General features: G+C 37.3%; 1 protein-coding gene across 4 annotated transcripts in view; it reads left to right on the top strand.

Moving 5' to 3' along the window:
* Positions 1–27,582, top strand: part of FRY (FRY microtubule binding protein) — a 505,098-nt gene that overhangs the window by 79,046 nt on the left and 398,470 nt on the right. For 3 of the 4 annotated variants that reach the window (XM_027877681.1, XM_027877679.1, XM_027877677.1), the window contains exon 1: positions 5,258–5,522. In XM_027877681.1, the coding sequence (XP_027733482.1) occupies positions 5,318–5,522 (205 nt within the window). In that variant the 5' untranslated portion in view covers positions 5,258–5,317. Of the gene's footprint in view, positions 1–5,257; positions 5,523–27,582 lie in introns of those variants that run through there. The other variant, XM_027877678.1, reaches the window with a different exon arrangement.

Raw genomic sequence — 27,582 nt, 5'->3', positions numbered from 1 at the left:
TCAATTTTGTATGTCTTAGCGTTGTTATTGTTTTTTGTGTATATATGTGTGTGTGTGTGTGTGTACATAGATATAGACATATTTCTGCTTTAGTAGTCCCCCACCTTTCTTCCAAGAGGAAGAAGGTATGTTTCCCTAACTTTTGTTCAGGGCAACAGTTTTTCAGATGTTAGGTTCCCTTTTTGTGATCTTTTCATTTACTATTGGGTCGATACGGGCATTTTTCTTTTTGTTCTGTTCATTCACTCTGCATCAGTTCATACAGCTCTTTCCTCAGTTTCTCATATTTGTCTTTAATTGCTCCACAATAATATTCCATTGCATTCATGAAGCATTGTTTTGAGGTTTTTTGGAAGTTATTAATCAGTGAGCACCCACTTTGTTTCCATAAAATGCGCTGACATAAGGATTTTGGTGTGAATTTGACCTCTGTTTCTGACCTCATGCCCAGTAGTGTGATTACTCCCATTACATATTAATATAATTTAATTAGAGAGTTATTTAGAAAATCAAAACTTATGAGCGTCTCAACCTCTACACTCAGACATATTCTTCTTTTGACTCTCATAAAAATGAAATCCCAATTTTTGGCAGTCACAGAAAAGTGGATGATTCAGGAAGGAAGGATTAGTTTAACTTTATGAGGCATGAATATTTTCACTTAAAATGAATTAAGCTAAATTTATCTATGTTTGGTCATCATTAAAATTATCAGTCAAATATACATATGTATACTCACCTACATGTTTGTGTATGTGTGTATTTATATATTTTAGAGGTATTTTCCCCTCCCTTTTCCCTGTTTAGGTATTTAAGAATATACATTTAAAGGAAATTGTTCCTGCTGGACAGTACTCCTCTTAGAGTATACATCTAGACTGTTCCATCATTTTTCCTCAGAAAAACAGATTTAAATAGAAGTCTTATCTATATAGAGGCCTCCTAAACAGAGAATATTTGGGAATGTCCAGATGACTACAAGTGGCCTCCTAGTTCTGATTATAAAATTATAATTTATGTGATTATTAGGTTTTTTATTTTGTATATCCGAGGGTTAAATTGTTTTTTAAGTTGTAACTAAAATCTAAATTCATAGATAAGGGAATATCTGTATTTGAAATACATTTTGACATTGTCATATCAAATCATTAATATATTTAAATGACAAAACCCTGAATTTTATTCTTCCTATGTTCATCTCTTTCATTCCATGAGCCATTAAAAATCTACTTGTCAAAAGCCATTCCTCAATAGATAAGGGCAAGTCAAAGGGTAAAAACAAATAGTTCTTAAAGAAAGATTGAAAGCTATTAACAACCATATGAAAGAATACTCCAAATCACTCACGATAAGAGGAATGAAAATCAAAACAACTCTGAGACCACACCTTATATACAGAAAGTTAGCAATAATGACAAATAATGGGAATAGCCAATGTTTGAACGGTGGTAGAAAGACTAATTGCTGGTGGAGCTAGGAATTGGTCTACCCTTTTGAAAAGCAATTTGGAATCATGCCAAGAAAATGACTAATATGTCTTTAGGTGTATATCCCAAGTAGAACAATGTGAAAAATAAAGGCCCCATAGATACAAAATATTTATAGAAGTACTTTTTATAGTAGCAAAGAACTGGAAACAAGGCAGATGTCCATGGCCGAACAAATTGTGGTACATGAATATAATGGAATATTACTGTGCAATAAGAAACATCAAATCTGATGAATACAGAGAAGCATGGGGAGACTTAGATCAACTGATAAAGTAAGCAGAACCCAGAAAACAATGCACATAAAGACCACAACAGTGCAAATGGAGAGAACAACAAAACAATCAAAACTGAATGCTGTGAAATTATGATCAATCATCCCCCAAAAAACCTCCCCTGCTTTTTGGCAGAGGTTAGGGACTATGGATGTGGAACCCTGCCTAAAGCTTCAGACTTTTTCAATGCAATGTTCAGTTTTCTTGAACCATTTTATGTTTTTCTTTTACTCTTTGTTATAAAGGATGCCTCTAGGGGAAGGGGAGGCAGGGAATGGAAGAGGGATACATTGAGAAATGTAGGTGATGTAAAACAAAATTTTAAAATTTAATTATCAATTAAATGTATTTTTTAAAAAATCTCATAGTTAATAACATTTACTAGGCCAATAGATAGAAGATAAATAGTGCTGAGTATGCGGATGCAAGTGAACAAGAGACTCTCTACTGTCAAGGAGCATATATTCTGATGGGTGAAGACAACATGTGAACGGAATTTTGAAAGGAAGGTAGAAGAAAAGGAAAGGCAAGGCAGTTTTTGAAGAGATAAAGAAGACCACATATTGAGCTGAATTTGATCTCTGACGCTTGTAAATATTACATATTGAATAGGCTTAAAAAATCAGTAACATGGCTGTTCCATGTAGATATTGTGCATGTGTAACGATGTATCACTGATATGGATTGCTCCGCCTCTTAGTTCTTTTGGGATACCTATTATAAACAAAAACAAAAGGGTAACTATATAGTATATTTATATTTGTGTATGGCACTGTTTGTTAATAATACCTTTCACATCATCTCATTTATAGCCTCACAATATTATGAGTTGGAAGGTGGTCGGTATTATTTTCTCTATTTCATACGTAAAAAGACTGAAGCACACACGAATTAAGTGACTTCAAAGTTCAGAAAGTTGGTCAATTGCAAAGTTTAGGCTGAAACCCAGGTTAGCTCATTATTTTTCAATGCTTCCATTAAATATGGTGGCCCCCTTGAAATGGCTTTGATTTAAAACTAAAATGCTGGGGGAAAAAACAAAAACAAAACAACTCCATTCTTTTAAATGAATCATTTTTTGAAAGTCTACAGAGAAAGTTGCAAAAGCATAGTTTAACATTATCTGCCGTCCATTGTCATCTTAGTCTCTCAGAATATATTAGGATGTGCTGTTTTGGGGAGATGTTTGAAAATCATCCACAAAGCTTTGTCTTCTTAAAGCTATTCATTTTCTATCCATTAGATATTTATGATATGGAGACCGAGCATGATATCATATGTAAAGAACTGGCCTTGGAGTTTGAAAAGGCTGAGTTTAAGTTCTAGTACAGGTATGGATCAGCATTGATGGAGGTAATTTCCCCACACCAATGAAATCATAGGTCCAATTTAAAGATATATAAATAAATACAATAAATAGATCATGATATATGATAAATATATAAAATACGTATTTAAATTTATATAACTATATATGCATACACATGTAATCAGATCTTGTGTTTAAAAAATTTACTAATAAAAAAATCAGTTTCTATTCAACAAGAGGAAGTATGGTGTGCAGAGTCAGAGGACTTGGGTTTGAATCCTGACATTATTATAGTCATCCCTCATGAATCTGTACTGTCATCGTATATCTGGGGTAGCAGTTACCTGTGTGCCTTCCAGCAAATCATGTCACCTCTCTAAGCCTTAATTTCCTCATCTGTAAAATTACAGGGCTGGCCTAAATGAGCTCTAAGGCCTGTTCTGTATCTAAATCTGTGAACCTATACGCTTTAAAATGTAGCTTCCTCCAGGATTCTCATTGTTTCAAAGTGTGTCTGATTGGTAGAGTATCTGTGAGCCCCCCTTCCTGTTTCCCCAGTTTAATAGTACTGGCATAGGAACTAATAATAAAATTGGCTAACTATATAAATTAGAGTTATGGGGTTCTGTTAATGCAGGAAATACATATAGTAAACAAAACTCATATTCAAAAAATTTTGTGGTTTAGAAACCTCATTGCTGTAGGACAATTAGGGAAAGAGATTTCCACTTAACTGTGGCCTTGATTAGGTAAGAAGGCACAACTTGTGAATTTTAACAAAGAGCAAAAACTACTTAGCATCCAGGAAACCTAAGTAACCCAGCAGTTGTTCCGCAACTCAGTGGTTTTGAATGCTCCCTTGAATTTCTATTTTAAAAGCCAGTCATTCTGACTATACACATTTTCAGCAGGCTGGCACCCACTTTAAATGGTAAGCTCAGACCTATTCTGTACTATGCCTGTGTCATTAAAAGTATACCCAGAGAAAGAGAAGATTGAGAATCAAAAGTGAATTTATTTTTCCTTAGGGGAGAGCAACCACTTCCATTTGTTATTATTAGTCATGAGTGGATATTTTGTATAACCTGCCTTCTCTGTGCATTTAATTACCCATGCCAGGTAATAGGAAGAGAACAGGCAGAGCTAAAGTCTGACACAGTGCTAATTAATAGACATGAGGTGTGTGCTGACTGATCTAGCCTTGGGGATCCCCAGGAAAGAAGGACAAGGATAGGAATTGTGTACAGTCAGCCAGGTAGAATTGTACAGAAGAGTTCTATGTGCATAGGTAGGGGAGGAGTGGGAATCATGAGCCAGATAAAATGTGGAAAAGAGGAAGGGAAGAAGAATTGGCACAAATAGGAAACTACAGACTAAATGCCCCCTTTTCCTGAGGCAACCCCAAAGATTAGAAATGAGGTGGAACCCCACCCCTCCCCAGGACAGTAAAATTTTAGTCACCAGTTTCTTAGAACATAGAAGCTGTCATCACTTCTGGAATTAACACTTGTTTCCTGGATTCCTGACCCGAATGCCAGATGCTTTTCAAAGCAGCTCCCTTCCTTAAAAAGTTAATTTAGGAAGAAGGAAGAAGTGCAGTATTTGCTGGTGTGCTCCAGCCTTGACATACACAGCCGATAAGATTGTTTACAGATAATTATAATGCTGTACAGGTCTTCTCCCATCTTGTTTTGCCAGGCTCCTTTTTATTATCAGTTAGATAAGAAATTTATTAAGCGCAGAAGTTTGTTCTGAACATGCACATAAATCATGAAGTATGTGCATATATTTCAACAGGACAAAGATATTAGAACTTCTACAATGAACGGTGTCCAGATGAGGCTGCTTGGGAAAATCATAGTAACTATTTAAAAAAGGGGAAAGTTAGACATACATACTGCAGAGGCATTTCTTCTTAAATACAAAGTCTTGCAGCAGAGAATCTAAGAAGTTACAGATAAGGACCCTTACATCATGGGCTGCGGGGACTTTCCACTTGTTCAAATTTCCGAGTTTTTTGAAAACTATTGTGAACCTAATGATTTTCATGCATCTCCTCCCCTGTGCTATTAACTGTTGGAAAGGAGGGGTTACTTAGTAATTCTACACCTGTCTAGCCCACGCCTATCAACTTGCTAAACTTACCAAACAAGTGTTTGGTAAAGCATGAGAACTTCAGAGCTTGGGATGGCTGCGGCTGCCATTGGCTTCTCGGACTCTGGCTGCTGAGGGCTTACCCATGTACGATGGCAGTTGATGACAGTAATTTATATTCCAGGACGAAGAACAAACTAAATGCATCTCAGAATGATCATAAATCTTCAAGACGGAGTAGCCTGCCACCAGAGTTGCTCATAGGAAATGACATTCGAGGAAGACTTCAAAAAAACATTAAGAATTTGGACCCGATTCACCTAAGGCGTCCTAAGAAAAGGCCTTCTATATTTCCAGGTGAGATAAATTCTGTTTTTCTTCACAAGTGCCTGCTAGTTTAAAAAAATAATAACTAACCTTTATTTCATTAGTTCTGCTTTCAATTCAAAATTTGCTCCAGGCATGATTGAGCTTTGTAGTTGAAAAGCTAAACAGGCATGCTTAAATTTAAAAATCTAAACAAATCTGCATTTGAGAGAATACTATCTTATTGTTAGGGATTTTTTTCCCATACGTTTTCTTTTATATGCAAATGAATAGGTGAAGAATCTGTGATTTTGGTCTGAGAGCCTAATATTTAAGAAACAAGTACATTTAAACACAGAACTTAACGTACCTTAAGGTATATTTCCAAATAGCCACGCATCAGTCACCGGACTGTTTTTCTTGCAGTTCTGAAGAACCTAGCTTGCTGCTTCTCAAAGGGATTTATTTGCTTTATTTTCCTAAGACACTGAATTGTTAAATGAAACTGATGTGTATGTGCAGCCAGAAATTAACACCATTAAATACTCAGATGCATGCTTTGAATTCCTGTTCTGCATTGGAGCCTGAAAACATTTGTAGTAGGGTTCAGTTGAACAATTTGGATGGTGAAATTTAGTAATGTACAAGAGAATGTTGAATTTTTTAGTTCTGCTCACAGGCTAAATTGGCATTTACTTCAAAGGTGCATGTATGTACATGATTTATAGGTGTTATACATAAGACAAATTCTTAAAACAAGAAGATACTTGGGGCTACAAACTGTGACTTATTAAGATAATTGATCTTTAAATTGGATGATTTTAACTATGGAGAGAATTTGAAGTAATTTTTTATGCAGGGATTTCTAGTAAAAAAAAAAAAAAGTACAACAAAAAAACTAGAGGTTACTTTCCGAGTAGTCTTTGGGTAGGTCCAGCTGCAAGGGCTGTGTGATAATATAAAACTATTGAAAAGTAAAGAAAAAATCAAGGAAGTTTTCACTGATAATGATAGTTGACTTGCTGAAATCAGATGCTCTTTAGACTTCATTGGGAAGTCACATGCAAGTGGAGCAGGGGCTTAAGATCCCACTCCAGAAAATAGCCTTATTAAAGGATTTCTGTTGCAAAAGGTTTGGTCTTAGGTTTGAGATGAGTTCCAGGTGTAAAATTCTTCTGCAAAAAGCAAATACCTGAAATGGGTACCAGGGAAATGTCCTCAAGTATTTTTTCTGAGTTATTTTCATTTAAACTTACAAAGAAATCTAGGAACTTCCTTCTTTTTCTCCCCTTTATTCATTTTACCCACTTTGGGGATTTAAAAGTTTTTTCTGTTTTATTATTATTTTTACTAAATTGTTTTGGAATAAAACAACTTTTCTTGTGGAAATTCCTTTTGAACTATCCTTAACAATTTCTCACCAATGTATTCCTGACTTTTATTTTCCCCTAGCTTTCCCCTTTCTGTTTTCTTTTACCAGGTGCATATATATTGCTTCCCACTTTGCACTTTCCCCTCCCCCCCAGCCCAATTCTCCTCTTCTATAATCTGAAGGAATCTCTTCTTTCTAGCTACCATGATCTTTTTTCTAAATCTTGTCCTAGGAGAAGATCCTAGTACCTGCTGTCACTATTTCTATTATTCTTGATGTGGGATCATGTAGTTTAGTACTTCTAAGGAAAGTGGCTTGAGCTGGGAGAAGACCACTTACTTAGCCTACAACTTCACTCTGATTCTGCCCAGTTTATCCCACCCAAGATCCTAGGCTAACATTGTAATTAGTTTCACTCAGGTTGCACTGCCTTCCAAATTGGATGGCCGGGTACTCTAATGCCTTGTAAATGTTGCCAGAACACTTAAACATTCTGCATGAAGTGAGATGTACACTCCTATTTGGATGTTGACATCTATCCAATCTTTTTAATGAGGCCAGAATAGAGGGTTTCTGGTGGGTGGACCAGCTTTTATTCTGAACACTCATGATCTAGATATCTAATGGCAACTCTTTTCTTCCTTTGGGTTTCATTTTCTTTATTCTTTTTTTCAAGTATGAAGCTAAACCACAGAGTTACCAGGGTGGGAATTAGGCTGAGGATGATGAGGGACCATGATCGCTCTCCTACAACTTTCATAGAATCATGAGGCCCTAATATTTGCAAGTTCTTTCCAAATAATGCCCCACTCTGGATTATGGTTAGGTACTACCATTTATTGGTAGTATAAATAAATACCAGAGTAGTGATGATGGTGATGATGGTGATGATGGTGATGATGATGATGATGATGATGATGATGATGATGATGATGATGATGATGGTGATGGTGTTCATCTTGATGTTGATGTTGTTGTTGTTCAGGCATTTCAATCATGTCCAACTCTCCATGACTCCATTTGGGGTTTTCTTGGCAAAGATACTGGAGTTGTTTGCCATTTCCTTCTCCAGTTTATTTTACAGATGGGGAAACTGAGGCAGACAGGGTTAAGTGACTTGCCCAGGGTCAAACAGCTAGTAGGTGTCTAAGGTCATATTTGAACTCAGGAAGATGAGCCTTCCTGACTCCAGGCCCAGCATTCCATCTACTGGGCCACCTAGCTATCCTAAAAAATGGAGAAATTAACATTTACCAATTGATGATAGACAATTTTTTGTTGTTTAGGCATTTTTTAGTCATGTCTGACTTCATGGTCCCATTTGGGGTTTTCTTGGCAAAGATACTGGAGTGGTTTGCCAGATGAGGAACTGAGACAAACAGGATTAAGTGACTTGCCCAGGGTCACACAGCTAGTAAGTGTCTGAGGCCAGATTTGAACTCAGGAAGAGGAGTGTTCTAAGCCCAGCACTCTATCAACTGTGCTACCTAGCTGGATGATGATGATGATGATGGTGGTGATGGTGGTAGTGGTGGTGGTGGTGCTGCTGCTGCTGCTGCTACTGCTGGTGGTAGTGGGTGGTCAAAATCATGTGGGAACATGATGAAATATACATCATCCCTTTTGTCTATCTGGTACTAGAGTTGTACCAAGGGTGCTTTCAGTGATTCTACATAAGATGTTACATCTTAACACTTCCATTCAACTATAAAAAAACAATAATATTATCCACCTGTTCAAGAATTCAAAAAAACACAGTGTATAAAGGAACAAGAACATGATTGCACCTTGTCCCAGGACCTTGTCTATCTAAACACCACCCAAAAAGATAAAGTTGAAATAATCATGATATAACTAATCACCTACTGAACACCTTGTGAGGCATGACCTGAGGACTTCAGTTAAACATCAGAAGTTAGCTGTCTTTCATTGATTAATAGGAGACGGACAAATCCTTGAGCTGCAGATACAGACTTCAAAATATCCTAGAGAATTCAACCCATAAACAGTACAAGAATCAGGCCTTTATCACAGAATTCTGTCATAGCTCTCTTCTTTTTTGCCTCTAGACTATCTCACTTGGTGATCTCAGCAGTTCCCATGAGATTAATACCATCTTTCTCCTGGCGATTACCAGATCCTTATATCCATCCCTAGTCTCTGTCCTGAGCTACAGCCCCACATACCCACCTCCCTTTGGAGCATTTTAAACTAGACGTCCCATAGGCATCTCAAACTCTACAAACTCAAAACAGAACTCATTGTCTTTTACCAAAAATACTCCCCTCGTCCAAACTGACCTATTACTGTTGGGGGTGTTACTATCCTAGTCACTTGGCCTTCCAACCTCTGTTTCATTGTTAACTCTCACTCACCCCACTATCTGTTCCATTGTCGAATCTTGTAATTTCTTCTTTCTCAGCTCCTTCTCTCTACTCACGACTACCATCTTAGCTCATGCCCTTATCTTCCTTTGGGTGAACCATTGAAATAGCCTTCTGACTGGTGTCTCTGCCTCAAGTGTCTGCCCCATTCAATCCATTCTCCAACCAACTGCCAAAATGATTTTCCTAAAGTGTAGGTCTATCTAGGTCTCCCCCCTTTTCTATAAATTCTAGTGGCTATCTGTTACTTCTAAGATCAAATATATAGACTCCTGTTTAACATTTTAATGCCTTCATAACTTAGATTTTGTTGTTGTTGTTGTTGTTTAGATGTTTCAGTCATGTCCAACTTCTTGTGACCCCACATGGGGTTTTTTTGGCAAAGATGCCGGAATAGTTTGCCATTTGTTTCTATAGCTCATTTTACAGATGAGGAAACTGAGGCAAACAGGGTTAAAGTGACTTGCCTAGGGTCACACACCTAGTAAGTGTCTGAGGTTGGATTTGAAATCAGGTGTTTCTGACTCTAAGTCCAGCGCTCAATCCACTGTGCCACAGCTGCCTAACTTGGGTGTTTCCATTCCAATCTTCTTATATTGAATTTCCTTCTACACACTGCACTCCAGCAACCCTGGAGGACTTGCTGTTTCTCACACATGACATTCCATCTCCTTTCTCTGTGCCATTTTATTAGCTCTTCCTTTTGCTTAGTAATACTCTTCCTCCTCACCTCTTCCCCTTAGCTGAGTCTTGGAAAAGCCCACCTTTTGCAGGAGGGCTTTGCTGGTGTAGCCTAGCTGCTAGTTCCTTACCCTCCAAGATTATTTCCATCTACTCTGTGTTACATTGTATCTGTTTGTTGTTGTTGTTGTTGTTGTTGGTTTTGTTGTTGGTTTGTTTTTTTGCAATTTGTCCCAATGAGATTTCAGCTCCTCGAAGGCAGAGATTATTTTCTGGCTTTCTTTGTATCACAAGCACTTAGGAAACTCTTGATAAATGCTTTTTCACTAACAATGACCCATAAAAACTTAAGAACAACATTTTTAATAGATGTAACCACAACAGATACTTATAGCCTCCATATGACATGGAATGAAAAGCTTTCCAAATAGAAGAGACCCATCAGAAATCAAAATAATAGGATAGTTACTTGTTCCAAGACTGTTTGTATCTGAATTCCATCAAGAAAGATGTTTATAGTGAGTTAATGACAATAAACATTAATGTTAAATAGAACATTAACTTGTCTCAGAACTATTTCTGTCTGAACTCTATTGAACAAAGTCAAAAAGAATGATTTTTCTATTACTACTAATAAAAACATTCATATGGTACTTTCAGAGTGTTTCATATACATTATTCTATTAGAGTTTCACAACAACCCTATGAGGAAAGTAGAAAGGACTGGTATTTTTCATATTTTGCAGGTGAGAAAAACAAGGCTCACACATTAAGTGACTTATCCATATCACACAACTAGTAAGTAGCAGAGGTCAAATTTGAACTCCTGTCTTCTTGATTCTGAGTTTAGCACTCTATAAATGTCATACTGCTTCTTAGGATAAGGATATATTTTTCCACCATATAGCTTCCTTTTACCTTTCCAGACTTCTCTCCAACTATTCCCCTTCATAAAACTACCATGCCCCACCCCCACTCAAACTAGCATCATGTTCACTATTTAGATCACACATTTTGCATAATTACCTACAAAGTTTCATTCATCAGTCTGAATGAATTTATCAGTTTTTCTCTACCTCCATCCTTTTAGTCTGAACCCTCACTGATTTCAAGGTCCAGCACATTTCTTGCTTCTTTCATAACCACTTCAGCCTAAAAGTTTTCTCCTCCATTCTTTGAATTCTTATAACATGTCCACCACCACCACATACTATTCTTCTGGCATTTATATATTGCCTTTTAGCCTTAGTTACTTTTTATGCACATCCTTCTTTTCCTCCACTAGATAATATGGCCCTTCAGACAAAGAGCAGAGTTTTTTATTCTTTTATTTCTCCTTAGAAGTTACTTTATAGTAAATGTTTTCTGATTGATTGATTGAATATAAATAGCTGAAGCACTATCTTAGTTCTCACTCCACCCATAGGAAGCAAGGGAAAGGAGAGAAAGAAGTTTGTTCCTAACAGGAACAAATCACATAGTTTTTCATTGATTTAAAGAAAAAAGAAACTGAACTTGTATATGGAGTATGTGAGTTTGGCTGCTGAGATCACTCCAGATTATTGACATGGCCTTGTTTGTTAAGAAGGCTGGTTCTAACATCAGGAAGGAAACCACTGGCAAGCACAGGCAGGTCAAAGGGAAGGGTAGGGCTGAGCCTGACCTTTCCCCCCAGTACAAACTTTACATGGGGGAAGAGGTGTTTTCCATGCTATGTGCTCCCCCAGAGCCCTGTAGTCCACAAATATTAGAGGCTGGAGGTGGGTCAAACATATCCTAATTTAATATTCATTTAGTTTCTATTTTAACCAATGTATCTGTCAAGGAGTGGTGGTGGAGATTATACACTTATAAAACAAAAGTAACTAAAAAAAAGTAATGATATGCCCCTAGAAGGTTTATGTAAAAAACCTTAAAAATAAAGTATTAGTGTTATTCTTTTGAGAATAATAACTGGCTCAGAGGACACAGGGATAAGAAATCAAGAGATGGCGCCTCTTTACTGAGAATCCACCCTGCTTCCTGCTCCGGGGTGAGCTCCAACTGTCATTAACAAAAGCACCTACCATTAGTTAAGTTAAAGCATTGCCATAGGGCTCAGTTTATCTGAGGAAAGCAGGGTTTGGGGGTAGGGGGAGAGCTGTTATTATAGTATCACAGAGCTAGAGAAGCCATGCAGCCCTACACCAGAGTCTCAAGAAGGTAAAGTGACTTGCCCAAGGTCCCAAAGATGACACCCAATGGAGGCAGAATCTGAACACAGGTCCTCAGATTCCAAACCAGAGAACTTCATAGATTGCACCTGGAAGTAAATGGGATTCGGTCTCCAGGTGTAATGAGTTGTCCATTCAACACCCTTAACCAAATAGGCTGGTATGTTTAATCAGCTTGTTTTCACAGCAATCTGTTTGTGTAAAGTTAGAGACCAGCTGCTGAGTGGAAAGACACTACTCCAAATATTTCCGTGTTGCTTATTTTGAGGAGAAATCTTATAAGAAATGCTCACTATCAGGAAAAATGGTGAGTCCTGCCTGAAGACTTAATGTTATATAATATTGCCAGCTTGTGTTCGCATGTTGAAATTTGAACTCAAATTTTTGTTTCCCCAAATCCACAATTCAGATCCACAGCCTGTGAAGCAGGATATTATTAAATGGTAAATTTAATCTTCTTCATTTCCAACAGGTTTTGAAAGTATATTGAGACAACAGTTTCTTTTTTACTTCTCCGTGTATGTCTTCACTTAGCATTTTGATGACACGTACAGGGTGTCCCAAAAACCCTATTGCACTTTTAGGTTGTTCATCCTTGGAGCTACACTAAGACTTTTGGGACATCCTTTAGCTGGATCAGGCCTCACTTTGGCCAAATTCCTTAGATGTCAAGAAGGGCTTGAAGATGGTGTAATCTATTGTAATTTTTCCTAAGCGTTTCTTTGGGACACATTGAAAGAAACGCTTTATATAGATGTGTCTCCTCAAGTATTATGTTCCCTGCTACACATCTCAGTCATTCTAAGAATTCCATCCTGTTGTTCAGTCATGTGACCCCATTTGGGTTTTTCTTGACAAAGATCCTGGAGTGGTTTGCCATTTCCTTCATTTTACAGATGAGGAACTGAGGCAAACAGGATGAAGTGACTTGTCTAGGGTCACACAGCTAGTAAGTGTCTGAGGTTAGATTTGAACTCAGGAAGAGGAGTCTTCCTGATTCCAGGCCTAGCACTCTACCCACTGCACCAGCTAGCTGCCCAAGAGGTCCATGCTGGGAGAGTTCAAATTAGTGGATTTACACTTCAGTAATACTTTCAAGAGAGGCCAGCAGTTCATTCAGGGCCTATAGAAGTATGTACTTTAAAGAGTTTCCTGTGATCTTTGTGTTACTGAATTATTAATTCAGTGCTCCTGAAACAGAGGGACAAACGGTGTTGACCAAGCGAGGCAAAGTGCAAGTCTTACGAGAGTAAATATATGCATCCTCTCTTTCCCGCAAACTCTGTGCAATTTAACCTTGATCACACACCTGTTAACCTAGAAAGCCGTGAGCATAATATTCCACAGCAGGCAGGGGATGAGCAGAATTCTCCAATGAGAATGCTTGAACCCTGGGACTTCTCCAAGGTCATTATTATACTTATCCCCTAATGAGTTTGAATCTGTGCTGGGTACTTTTCTTTTTGAGAGATTTTTGTCCTTCCATTCTGTCTTCGTTTTATAAATCTGTGTAGCTTGGCAAGTAAAATATTACCAACTTGATAAGAGCTCCTTTCCTTCTCCTAACATCAGAGCTATGTGGTATTCCAAATGATACTAACATGATACTAACCAGTGTATTTATTTTCACAGAAGTGATGTCTTGACTTGAAAGTGAATTGGTTTTAAGTGAGGCACTAAATTTTGAAAGACTTAAGCTTAACTAGGCTTAGCATTTGGCCCTGGGCTCAAATCCAGCCTCAGACACTTAACTAGCAGTGTTATCCTAAGTTATGTTTGCCTGCCTCATTTTTCTCACACTTAAAATGGGGGTAAGAATAGCATCTAGTTCCCAGGGTTATTATGAGAATGAAATGAGATATTTGTAAAGCATTTTCCAAACTTTAAAGTCCTATGTAAATGCTAACTGTGATTATTATTAATTACCACTTTAGACCTGTGGTTGGAAAAAAAAATCTAGATGAAAGCTGTCAAAAATTGTACTTTCAGTATGATCTGTTGCTAGTTATGTCAACCGCTTCACATAATGTGCTGTGCTGTTCACTTGGCTAGGCTATGGCTTTGGGGCTTTCATGCTTTCATGTATTGTTAGACAGATATTGTCTTATTAGAACCTTATAATAACCCTGAGAGCTATGGACTACAGGTATTATTATCTGTGCTTTTCAGATGAGGAAATTGAGGCTCAAAGAGAATGAGTATCTTGTCCATGATCACACATAGCTAGTAAGTATCAGAGGCTGGTTTTGAACCCAGGTCTTTATGACTCCAAGTCCAACATAATGTCTACTACATCATGTTGCTTTTCAATTCATAAGGAAAAAGCCTTCAAAGTCAGACACATTTGTGAATCTTTATTAAAAAAAGCTTTTTTGCTTTGTACTAAAATTTTGGTGGGAGGTGAGGAGGAAAAGATAGAATTTCAATCAGTAAACATTTATTAAGCACCTATACTATGCTATGGGACATCTAGGTGGCAAGGTATATACAGCACCAGGCCTGGAATCAGGAAGACTCATTTTCCTGAATTCAGATCTGACCTTAGACACTTCCTAACCATGTGACCCTGGGCAAGTCACTTAACCCTGTTTGCCTCCATTTCCTCATCTGTAAAATGAGCCGGAGAAGGAAATGGCAATCCACTCCAGTATCTTTGCTAAGAAAATCCCAAATGGAGTCACAAAGACTCAAATCTGACTGAAAAAAGACTGAACAACAAAAAGGTTTACAAAGAAAGGTAAAAAACACTATCCCTGCTCTCAAGTAGCGCAGAGTCTGATGTGGGTGACAACATGAAAACTAAGAACAAACAAGGTATAAACAAGATAAATTGGAGATAAAAGGCACTAGAATTAAGGGGGATTAGAAAGATGTTTTTTTAAAGGTAAGATTTTAGACAGGATTTGAAGGAAGCTAGGATGCAGAAATGAGGGGGGAGAACATTCCAGGCATGTTTTAAAACAACTTGAATTCAATTAAACAAACATTTATTTAAGTACTTTGTATGTACAAGGCGCTGTGTAGGCATTTGGTGTACCAAAGATGACACAATTCCTGCTCCCTTATTCAAAGCAGGATATGCCTTTTGGAATGTTGTTGTTGTTTAGTCTTTTTAACCCCATTTGGGATTTTCTTGGCAGATACTAGAGTGGTTTGCTATTTCATACTTGCCCAGGGTCACACACCTAGTAAGTGTCTGAGGCAGGATTTGAACTCAAGATGAGACTTTCTGACTTCAGGCTCAGAGCTCAGAGCTCTATTCACTGTACCACCTAGCTGCCCTTTCTGAATGTAGCATTGTAAAAATGACTTACTACTTGCAGATTAGAAAAAGAAGAAAAGAACTTAGTATATGTTAATATTAGGAGGTTTTGAGTTTTAAGGGAACACTTTTAAAATTCATTTTTTACCTTTAGGCTCAATTTTGGAAAGATATTTGTAATGATTATTGAATGACTTGGGAGATTTGATGAAATAAAATTAGCTGAAGTTTCTTAAGTACACATGTTAAACTATTGTGCATGTATTTTTATGGTAGAAAATTATATTATTAGCTTTTTCATTATTGTTTTTATAAAATAATAAAACCTAAAATTCTTAGGACTGTGTTATTCTTTAGCAAATATGCAACTGTTTGTATGGCTTAAAGAGGAATTTTTTTCTTTCCTGGAATTCTTTTTTTTCTTTAAAAAAAATATTCACTTCTTTTGATTTTATATCACCATCACTTCCAGATGTATCAGTTTACTTTTTTTTCTTATTGAGAGGGCTATCCTTTGTAACAAAAAAAATACAAAATAATAATAATAATAAATCAGTTTAATAAAACTAACAAATACATCAACTGAGTCTGACAGTAAAGTACCCATGGTTTTCCACCTCTGCAGGGAAGAGACATGCATTTTCTTATCTCTTCAAGGGCCAAGTTCTTGGCCATTATAATTACACAGTGTCAGTGTTTTGAGTTTTTATTGTTCTTCCCAGTGCCTTTGTGGTAGACATTGTGTATATTGTTTTCCTGGTTCTGCTTATTTCACTTTGCATTAGTTCATATGCATCTTCTGCTTGTCTCAATTTTTCGTTTTCATTCTTTCTTATAGTGCAGTGATATTCTATAACATTCATGTACCACTTTTTTAGCCACTCCCTAATTGATGAGCATCTCTTTTTTTTTTTAATTTTATCACAGCAGCTGATGGAGTTTCTAATGGGAGTGGGAAACACCAGATTAATAACTACACTTCACTTATTAGCTTTACTTCTCTCACAGTTAGAAAACACAAGGTCATGAATTCAGATCTTAGCTGATGAGTAAGGAGAAAAAAATAACCTAAACATGTCAGATCTAAAATCTGTTTATTCTCATTTAAATCCATAGTAACTGTATAATTTTTTTTTAAATTTGGGGCTTCCCCAATTCTCCTCCCCCCTTTTAAGTAGTTCAGTTCATCATTATACAAATGCTTTAATTATGCATTTTCCTCCTAGACTTTATAAATGTTTTAACCAATTTTTTTTATTTTAACCAGCTGTATTTTATTTTTATTTTAACTAGTTTTTTTTTTTTTATTTTAACATCAGTAAACATCAATGGTGTTTTTGAAGCATTTCCATCCAGTTGTTTGGGTGTAAATGATGCAACTTTTTCAATGAGGTGAATCAGGGAGAGAGAACTAATCATTTAAATATTTGCTTAATAGTCTTGAATGACAAACCCGTTGCTTCTGGGAAAATATCTAAATTAAAGAACACTTCCTTTTAATACTTAATCATGTACATGTGGCTAAGAAAAGCATTTGTTTGCTTTAAAAATAAATGCTGAGCTGAAAGTAAATTTGTAGGCACTTCAAGATTAAAAAAAAAAAAAGTTCAAGAATTCATGTAATAGCACTACCAACATGTTTTCCACCTAACACCCTTTAAAGCCTTTTAAGCCATCCTGAGCAAGTCAGGAGTTAATCCTCTAGTGTTGTTAGTCAAAGGTGTTCCTTTGTCCAAATGAACAAGAAGTGGCTCTCTGCCTCAAGGCAGGAGCGCACAAGGAGTCTATGCGGCATCAGTCTCACAGTGTGGATGCTGTGGTCCTATTTCTCCTTAGATCAGATTGCCCTGAGACAGAGCGTCATCTGTGGAACAGCAACCATACTTTGGCCTCACCCTGAGGAGCTAAAGTCACCTTAGCAGTGTAATCAATACTAGATGGAGCTCTTTGTATGTGTGTACACAGGTGTGCTTGTGAGTTATTTGATTTATTTTTCTGGACAAGATCACTGCTCTTTAAAGAACTTGGTATCTTGGTGTAAAAATTACAAAAGAGGTGGCATGAAGTAAATGAAGAATATGACATTAATGATAACATTTATACAGCAGATAAGTTATTGAGTGCCTGGGATGTGTGTGAGGCTCTGTGCTGGATGGTATAGAGGATATGAAGGCACAAATACACAGTAACATGCTCCACTAGTCATTAGCAAAACAATATTGTTGCTAACATAAAGGGGAAGGAAGGCAGAAAGAGTATTGATTAAGTACCTGCTATGTGCCGAGTACTGTGCTTAAGTGCTTTACAAATTTCGTTTCATTTGGTCTTTACAACAACCCTGAGACATGAATGCTATTATTATCTCCTTTATACAGTTGAGAAAACTAATGCAGACATGAGGTTAAGTGATTTGTGTAGGGTCCCACAGCTAATAAGGGTCTGAGATCTATTTGAACTCAGATCTTCCTGACTCCAGGACCAGAATTTTATACATTGTGCCATTTCATTTGTTATGAAGAAAAAATTTTTCTCAAGAGCAAAGTTGTCAAGCCGACATGCTACAGACAGTATGTGGCCTGTTGTTGTTCAGTCATTTCAGTCGTATCTGACTTTTTGTGACCGCATTTGGGGTTTTCTTGGCAAAAATTCTGCAGTGGTTTGCCATTTCCTGCTCCAACTCATTTTATAGATGAGGAAACTGAGGCAAATAGGGTGAGGTGACTTACTCAGAGTCACACAGCTAGTGTGTGTCTGAGACCAGATTTGAACACACAGAGAGGCGTCTTCCTGAGTTTAGGCCTGAGTACAGCCATCTAGCTGCCCTGTATATGGGCTGACTGTAGTAAAATCTGACATGTCCTCATGAGAACCCACAATACTGTTTGGTAAAGTGAAAAGAACACCAAATTTGGTGTTTGGATCACTAGGTTTGACTCCTGTTCTGCCATTAGCTATGTGACCTTGGGCCAGTCACTTATTATCCCTCCCAAGCTTTGTTTTCTCATATCTAAAGTGGGGATAATGATAACTGCCCTGCCTGCTGCATGTGAGGATCAAATGAGATAATATCTGTGAAAGTGCTTTCTAAACACTAAAGTCTATACAAATGAAAAATATTATCATTGTTGTTTTTATTATTCAAACTCAATTGAAATTCATTGTGCTGTTTGCCAGTCACACATAAGGATGCATCTGTCCACTATTAGTACGTGGTCATTTCTCTGCCATGACATGTACCCATGGTCTCCTTTAAGATCAATGGTGTATTTAGGTCACTCTGAAGTCAACTGATTCAACTCATAAGTTAGCACATTTGGCAAGAACTCATCTGAAAACTTGGCAAGACATGGAGAAAAGGCCTGGACTACCTGTCCAGAGGCCAGTACTCTAGCCCTTCTCTGTGTCTTGACTCATCAGATGGCGTTGGGAAAACCCTTTGGCCTTTCTTTACATCTTCTTCCTCGACTGTAAAATGAAAAAAATGACCACAGGGACCTAGTTAGAATAAATTAGGTGAATGAGAAACACTGTGATGTCCTTCTGAATAAGACTCCTTAATAATAATAATACATGTATTATTATAAAATATGTAAACATTGCGTGGAGAAGGATTAATTAGGACCATACATAATGCTGAGTGCTACAATAAAACTACATTATTCAAAACTGGAATAAACCATAAAAAACAAAATAAACTGTATTTTCTTTTGTTATTGAATTGCCCTCACCCAAAATAAATAGAACCCCATCAGTTTCAAGAAGTGTTGCCAAAAGGTAATTATTTTAATAAGGATACCACAAATCAAAATGATATAATTATTAAAATAAAAGACAATAGTCTGCCACTTTGGATGAATTATAGCATTCCAGTTTTATGTAATTGATCTTTGACATACTTTGTGCCAGCATTCTTTTAAAACTTTAGAACCTGGCCATTTCCAATGTACTGAAATACTTCATTCAATAAATGTGACTCTACTTCCTGAACAGTGCACACTTAACCTTGATTCATCCATGTAATGATAGAAATTATTTTCCTGATTTTATTTTCCAGGGGTGGGGAAGAAACGGGAAAGATGACTGTCTCCTTCACAAGCATCCTAAAATGTATATGTAAAATACAAAAGAACCACATTATATAATTGGGAAATATTTAGCAAAATAAAGAAAAATACAATAAAACATAGATAATGTTACATTTTAAAACTAAGTCAATATGCAGCCCCTGAGGATCCTCATTCTAAATGAGTGGCCACATTTCCATTTGACTTTGACACCTGGTCTACCCCAAATGATCTCTTGTGATACCCAACAACCTGAGTAAAATGAAACCTTCCCATAAGGCACCCAAGTTCCTAGGAACATCCCACTCCAGGAAATTCAAATGCGGTTTTTATTGAGAAAAGCTTGTTGATATGGGCCAGGCAACATGATCTACTGATATGAAGCCTGGTCTAATCATGCCAGAGAGGCAAGTTCAGCAGTTGACTTAGGTCAAGTGTTCTCCTGGGTCGGTATGCTATCACAGCAAAGCACCCTACCTGTGTGGGAAGAGGGAAATGTTGTTCAATATATTCAATAATATTCGGTCAGGATGCTTGGGTTTTTATTCCCCGAAATCTTAACTGTGAAAATAACAGTGGGGAGGAATTAGAGATTGAGTTTGGGGTTACAAAAGGAATGTCTTTACTATCCTTACACGTGTGTGTGTGCACGTGCGCACACACACACACATACACATATCAATTCTCTTTTCCCTTTCCCCATTGGCTTCAGGGCTTTTACAAAGACAGAAAGGAAAGCATCAGAAATTAAAGTGGGCAGAACAACAGACAACTCTTTCCCTCTTACTCACTTGAAACTGTGCTTAATAGTTTTGTATTATACATAACATGCATAAAGGAATGTTTCAAGTCTCAGGACCCTATATTGTTAGACCTTCAAAGTGTTTTTTAATATTCTAGCTATTCTCTGTTAGCTGAGGAAGAGCAAGAATTACACATATATGAAATCATGAGAGTCAGGTAGAAAATGGGCATGTGAACCACTCCCCATTGTTTATTATAGCGAGAGAAGGGAGTTAAAAAATTAATTCTAAACTGCAAGGCACTTTTTGGTTATACAGTCATTGCTATGTTAGTGGTTTCACCTTATTGGAAATATGGGACCTTGAGACATCCATAGGAGGTGAAGAACCTTGCCCAAGATCACACAGCTAGCATTGTAAGGTATTATTATCATCATCATTAATATTATATTTAATTATTTATTTAAATAGCTTGTGGAATTATTAAATTAGCTGTGTGGAAGTACAAGTTAATAGGTTCTGATTGGTAGAGTATTATAATAAAGGGCCTGATATAAGTTCATATAGGAAATATTAGTAGAAAAATTTCAGATTCATTATTAATTCAGTATGCAATTGCATGTAGTTGCTAGAGGTGATACGATCTTGTATTTATTTTAGGATTTTATTTTTAAAAGTTGAGAGTCTATTCATTCATTAACCCTTAGGGCTTCCCCATGATGCAAGTTGGAACCATCCCCTTCTACAGAGAAAATGTAAAGAATGGTAGTAATACTCAGTGTTATTATGTAATTATTAACATAATTATTTAAAGTTGCATTATGTCTTACTATTTATGTTCAGAGGAAAGTTTTGTGGATTAGACTAAGGCCAAAGCTATAATTGAAAACAAACCTAAAAATACAATATTCACTTTAATAAGTTATAAAAATTCTCTTGTTTTAAACATTATATCTAAAAGCAGTGTTAGAGAAGTAAATATTGATATTTTTCATTCTTGGCACGTTTTTTCCTATGGAAATGTCTGTGATTAGCATGGAGACCCTTCCTCAAGGTTTTGACCACAGCCCTCTTCTCTTTTCCTCTTCTTTACTCATGCATTCACTGCAGAAATATTTGTTGAGGACCTATTATGTACAAAGTACTGTGAAGGTTACAAAATCATATATGCTCCTATGAGTTTCATTACTATCTCTTTGTGGATGACCTCCCAGAGTCCAGCCCTAATGATCCTCCCAAGTGCCAATCACACATCATTAAATGCCTGATAGTTCATGCTGGTTATCCCAATGGTGTCTCAAACTCACTAGGTCAAAAACAGAACTCTCCCTCAAATCTTTCCCCTCCAAACTCACCCCTTTTCTGAAATTCTCTCATACTCTCCAGGGCTTCACCATCCTTCTAGACCTCCAGATTGGCACCCTTAGTTCTCACTCTCACTTACCCCACATATTCCATCAGTTGTCAAGTGTTGTGCACCATGCACAAAACTTACTCTCTCTTCGCCTCCACTTCTCAGAATCCCCAATTTCTTTGAAGACTCATTTGATTTACAGCCTTATGTCTGAAGCCTTTCTTGGTCCCAGCAGCTGCTAGGGCTCTCCCTGTCAAAACTTTTCATTTTGTGTATGTTATGTAATATAGTTTACATATATAAAAGTTGTCTTTTGTTAGAACATAAGCTGCTTGAGGACAGGTACATTTTCTCTGTTATCTTTGTGTCCTTATCCCTTATAACAATTCTTGGCATATAGTAGGCACTTAATAAATACTTGTTGATTGAAAGATGGTTAATCCCTGCCCTCAAAAAGTATACTTTCTAAGAATATCATCTTGGTGCTGCTGACTGGATTGAGAGTCAGGAGATGTGTTCGAGGCCCAGCTTGGCACAGAGTAGCTTGTGGGCTTAGTATTAGACATAGAATCAGGAAGATCTGAGTTCAAATGTGACTTTAGACACTTAATACCTGTGTGGCCCTGGGCAAGTCACTAGTGTTCTGTTTTTCTTGGTTTCTTCATCTGTAAAAGCTGTAAAATGTATAATAGCACCTACCTCCCAGAGATGTTGTCAGAGTAAAATGAGATAATAATTACAAAGTGCTTAGCACAGGGCCTGGCCCATAGTGAGCACTATAAAAATCTTAGTTGAATTAAATCCTTTCCACTTCCAAAATTTTCTGACTTTCCTATCTCCAGTACTGTGACAAGCTCCATATAGTGATCCACACTGCTTTAGGAGTAAGAAGGATCATGTTCAGCTAAAGTGATCAAGGAAGGCTTTTGTGAAAGCAGCAGAATTTGAATTGGGCCTTGAAGGATACAGAATTTTCAGTAGATAAAGATGGAAGGAATACCCCTCACAATCCCTGGTGAGGCAGCAGGGCCTAGTCAGATTGAGTTCCAGAGGAGGCAGTGTTAGAAACATAAAAATGTATTTTTCATTCTTGGCCTACCTTTCCTCATGGATGAACCTGTTATTGGCTTGGAGACATTCCTTAAGGTCATGACCACAACCTTCCTTTTTTTCCTGTTCTCTTCTAATGTATTCACTGCACAGATATTTCTTGAGTACCTATCCTATACAAGAAACTGTGAAGAACTGTTCAAGTTCCCATGGTTTCAGTCCCTGCCTCAATGCTGATAATATAGATCTAGCCCCAGTCTCTCTCCTGAGCACTATACTTCTGCGTTATAAACTACCTGTTGGACATTTCACACTGAATGATGCCTAGAGCCATCAAAAGTCAATGACAGTAACCAAGAAATTGTCCTCTCAATTGTCCCGAATAGCAATGCAGGTCAGACCTTTTGGTCCCAACTCCCTCTTGTGACCTGCTTCTTGGACTGCTTTTTCTTAAGACCCTTTCTAGGACACCCTTTCCTGCCCCCATTATCCTCTCCATAGCTTGATGGGAATTTGAGGGGGCAGCATAACATAATGGAAACACTTCTAGATTTAGAGATGGAGGACCTGAGTTCAAATCCAGTTATCACACCACTTACTACCTGTGTGTCATTGGGCAAATCACTTAACACCTCTTGACTTCTTTCCTTAGCTATAAAATAAGGGGTTGAACTAGATGACCACTAAAATCCTTTCCAGTTCCAAATATGTAATCCTGTGATCTTTCTGGTTCTTGAGACATTGCTTGTCTTCCTTTTGTCAGTCACTTAAGTTGTGTCCAACTCTTCATGGCCCCCTTTGAGGTTTTCTTGGCAAAGATACTGGAGTGGTTTGGCATTTCCTTCTCTAGCTCATTTTGCAGATGAGGAAACTGAGGCAAACAGGGTTAAGTGACTTGCCCAGGGTCATACATTACAGCTAGTAAGTATCTGAAGCCAGATTTGAACTGGGGAAGATGAATCTTCTGGACTCTAGGCCTGGCACTGGTAACAAAGTTCCCATTTATAGCTCTGTTGTACCCAAGCTGCCATGACTTTCTTCAGATGATACCTTATAGACCAAATTAATGTTATATGCTCCAGAGTTCCTCATAATAAAAGAAACAAGCAAAGATACAGAAGTGAAAAAACCTAAGGCATGCCGAGGGAAAAGCAAGCCGCTAACATTAGCTGATCCAGAGACTTCATGAGGTGACATGAGGTTGAAAGGTAAGTTGGGGACAGCTTGACATGGGCCTTGAATGCCAAGCTAAGCAGTTTGCACTGTCTTAGGTAGATGGCAGAGGGACATTTGGGAGCTTTTGAGCAGAAGAGTGATGTAATCAGAGCAGTGTTTCAGAAGGATGACTTGGGAAATTAAGGGTGTGATGAATAAGAGTTTGTGGACAGAGAGACCAATTGATATTATTGAGATAGTCTGAGAAGTCAAGAGGGTTTGAACTAGGATAGTGGCAATAGAAATGGGAAAGGGGAAATAGATTTGAGTTTTAGGGTAATGATAACCACATACCCATATTGGGATATCATCCACATACCACAGCTTTTCTTTTTCCATCCTTAATATCATTTGCTATTTGCTATGCACCAATAGTGTGCTACATGTTCTAGATATTATCTAGGAGAATTAATTCAACAAATATTTATTTCTTTTGAAAATGAAAAACTTATTTAATCTTTTCAATTAAAAAAAATTCACTTTATCAACCTCTCACTATCATTCCTCCCCCACCCCTGCCAAATTGAAAAGAAAAAGAAAACTCTTATAACAAATATGCATGATCAAGCAAAAAAAAAAACAAAAAACAAAAAGCAATTCCCATATTAACATAGTCTAAAAAATATGTGGCTCCATCTGTACCAAGTCCATCACCTCTGATGGGAGGTGAGTAATACTCAACAAATATTTATTAAGCACCTATCACATGCAAGGGTGGGGTGAGGTGACAGGAACAATCACAAGATAGTCCTTGCATCCTGGAGCTTGCATGCTACGTGAGAGATATATTATGTCCACAGATAAATAAATAGAATTCAGTTTAGGGAAAAAGAGCAATAGAAACTGGGGAGACAGAAAAAGCTTTTTGGAGAAGTAGACCTGCCAAGGTTTGAAGAAGATAAGAATTCTGATAGGAAAATTTGAAGAGAGACTGGGTCGCAAAGAAGATCCCTTGAGTGAAATGCTACAAGGTAGGAGAGACAATGTTTGGGAAATAGCCAGTAGACCTGTTTGTCCGGAATATAGACTGTGTGAAGGAGACAAGGCAAATGTGCACCAGATCGCACAGGTCCTTGAAGGCCATGCTAAGGAGTCTGCATTGTTTGTATTTTATCTTTAATGGCATAGGAAGCCAATGAAGATCTTCTGGCCAGGATGGTTGACAATCTCAGAAAGATCAGCAGCAGCTGTATGGAGGACGGATTAGAGAGGGAGAGACTGGAGGGAGGGAAACCAAGAAGCAGACGATTATGAGCAAATCAGATAAAAGGAGGTGATTGCCTGAACTAGAGTGGTGTGAGTGGAGAGAAAGGCATGGATAGAAGAGATATTGTGGAGGCAGAATCAACAGGACTTGGCAACTAAATGAACATAATTGGTGAGAGAAGGAAGAATCAATGATGATGATGCAGGTTATGATGCTTGCAAATGGTTGCACTAGTTGGACCTACCTTCTCAGAGATTTTTTAAAATCTCTGGCTGATTTTGCCTACTGCTCCAGTGTTTCAGCACACGGTTGTATACTTTCTTTATTTAATAAGCATAGACAAGTCTATTTAAGTAGGCATTTATAGGAATCTGGAAAGAGGCATCTGTTTTCAAGAGAGCCGCTTCCTGATTTTTAAAAATATGTATATCCTAATCATAAATTATAACATATTAGATTGAGAGCTTCTTAAGGGCAAGGGCTATCTTTTGCCTCTTTTTGTATTCCAGTGCCTGACACATAGTAGGTTCGTAATAAATGTTGACTAACTAATGAATATTTTCTTGTGCAGTTGTTTCAGTCGTGTCCAACTTTTCATGACCCCATTTGGGGTTTTCTTAGCAAAGATACTGGAGTGCTTTGAAGTTGTGTTCTCCAGCTCATTTTGTAGATGAGGAACTGAGGCAAACAAGATTAAGTGACTTGTCCAGGGTCACATAGCTAGTAAGTGTCTGAGGCCAGATTTGAACTCAGGAAAATCAATCTTCCTGACCTGTAGTCTTTCCAGTGCGCTGCTTGGCTGCTTGGCTACATGACAACAAGGCCCATGCCTTACTCAAACCAGAGAAAAACTCCCGCAGCCTAGCACAGTGCTCTGCACATCCCAAATCCTAATTAAAGGTTTGCTGAATTAAATTGAATGACAAACCTGTATTGAACACCTACTATTGTTAGAGTAATACTTTTTTCCCTTGGGCTAGGTCACTGTCCTTGCCCTCGAAGAGCTAGCAATCCAACAGGAATTTTAAAGAAGAGAAGTCTCTTTTGAAATAGTTAGAGCAGTCTCTGTTTAATATAATACAAATGTTAACACAAATTCAACTATACAGTTTCCTTCACATTATAGTTCTCCTAGTTCTGTGTATTTTCTCTTTTCTTCCTTCCTTCCTTCTTTCCTTCCTTCCTTCTTTCTTCTTTCTTTTTCTTTCTTCCTTTTCTTTCTTCCTTTCTTTTTCTTCCCTTCCCTTTCCTTTCTTTTCATGTCCTGTTCTTTTCTTCCTCTCTTCCCTCTTCCCTTCCTATCCCCAGTGCTTAGCACAGTGACATCCACATAGTAGGCACCTCATAAATACTTGCTGACTTTACATTAGTCATTGTGAGATAGTCTATAAGACAGTTTGGTGCAGTGGAGAGAATGCTAGACTTGGAGTCAGGAGAGAGCTAGGGACTCATCTGCATCTGGCACATACTGACCGTATGAGCTTGAGCAAACCTTCTAACTTAACTGAACCTCAGCTTCTAATTCATAAAATAGCAATAATGCCTATTGAGCCTATAACTCAAGGTTGTTGTAAGACTCAGGTGAAATGATATCTACAAAATGTTTTGTAAAATTCTAACATAAGAGGCAGCATGGTATAGTAGATAGAATGCTGGATTTGGAGTCAGGAGGCCTGGATTAGAATCCTGCCTCAAAAACTCACCAGCTGTGTGATCATACAACTTTTCAAAATTCAATTTCCTAATGTCTGTGAGTAGAATACTTGTACTAGCCACCTCATAGGTTATAAAGAAAGTACTCTGCAAATCTTATAGTGCTAGGTAAATGTGAGTAATTATTACAGTCAATAATAATAACCACACTTATTTTTAACATTTTAAATGATAATTTGATAGGCAAATATTCAATTTATTACTCTTTGGGGGAAACATAATTTGAAAACCAGAAGCAAAAAAGTAACAGAGGGTTTTTTTTAATTGTTATACTTTTATCTTGTTAACTGTATTGGACCAAAAAAATCATCCTCAGTATAGGAGTCTGTCTTTGCTAAAGTTCTTTTGCCAAAGCTAATGTTGAGATTCGTTGAGAATCCTCATATCCAAGGTTAGGAAAGTGCTGGTCCCACTATTTTGGTCAGACCAAATCTAGAATATTATATTCAGTTTTGGATACCATGCTTCAGGATAGACAGTGATAATAAAGAAAGCATGGGGACTAGGCTAACAAAGAAACTCAAGCTTATGCTCTCTGAGAATCTATTGAGAGATCTTCATTTTACCAGTCTAGAAAATTCAGAGTTAATAATAATTTAAATTTTCTTGGACTTTATAGTTTATGAAAAACTTTCCTGTATATTAATTCAGTTGCTCCCTAAAATAGAACTGTCAGGTAGGTGGGAAAAATTAGGAAAGTGAGAGGCTGAATGGTTTGCTTTCCCTAGGTTGCATTAATAAATGAAAGTGGAATAAGAATTCAAACTCAGGTCTTTTGATTCCAAGTGCCTTTTTTTTTTCCCAGTATTCCATAGAGATTCTCATCCTTGCCGAGGTCTTGTACTAAATGTAT

This window comes from Vombatus ursinus, unplaced genomic scaffold (genome assembly GCF_900497805.2).
Source record: "Vombatus ursinus unplaced genomic scaffold, bare-nosed wombat genome assembly UNPS02014813.1, whole genome shotgun sequence".
NCBI classification, from domain to species: domain Eukaryota; kingdom Metazoa; phylum Chordata; class Mammalia; order Diprotodontia; family Vombatidae; genus Vombatus; species Vombatus ursinus.
Note: the sequence above shows the minus strand (reverse complement) of the source record. Positions and strands in the feature narration are given on the sequence as shown.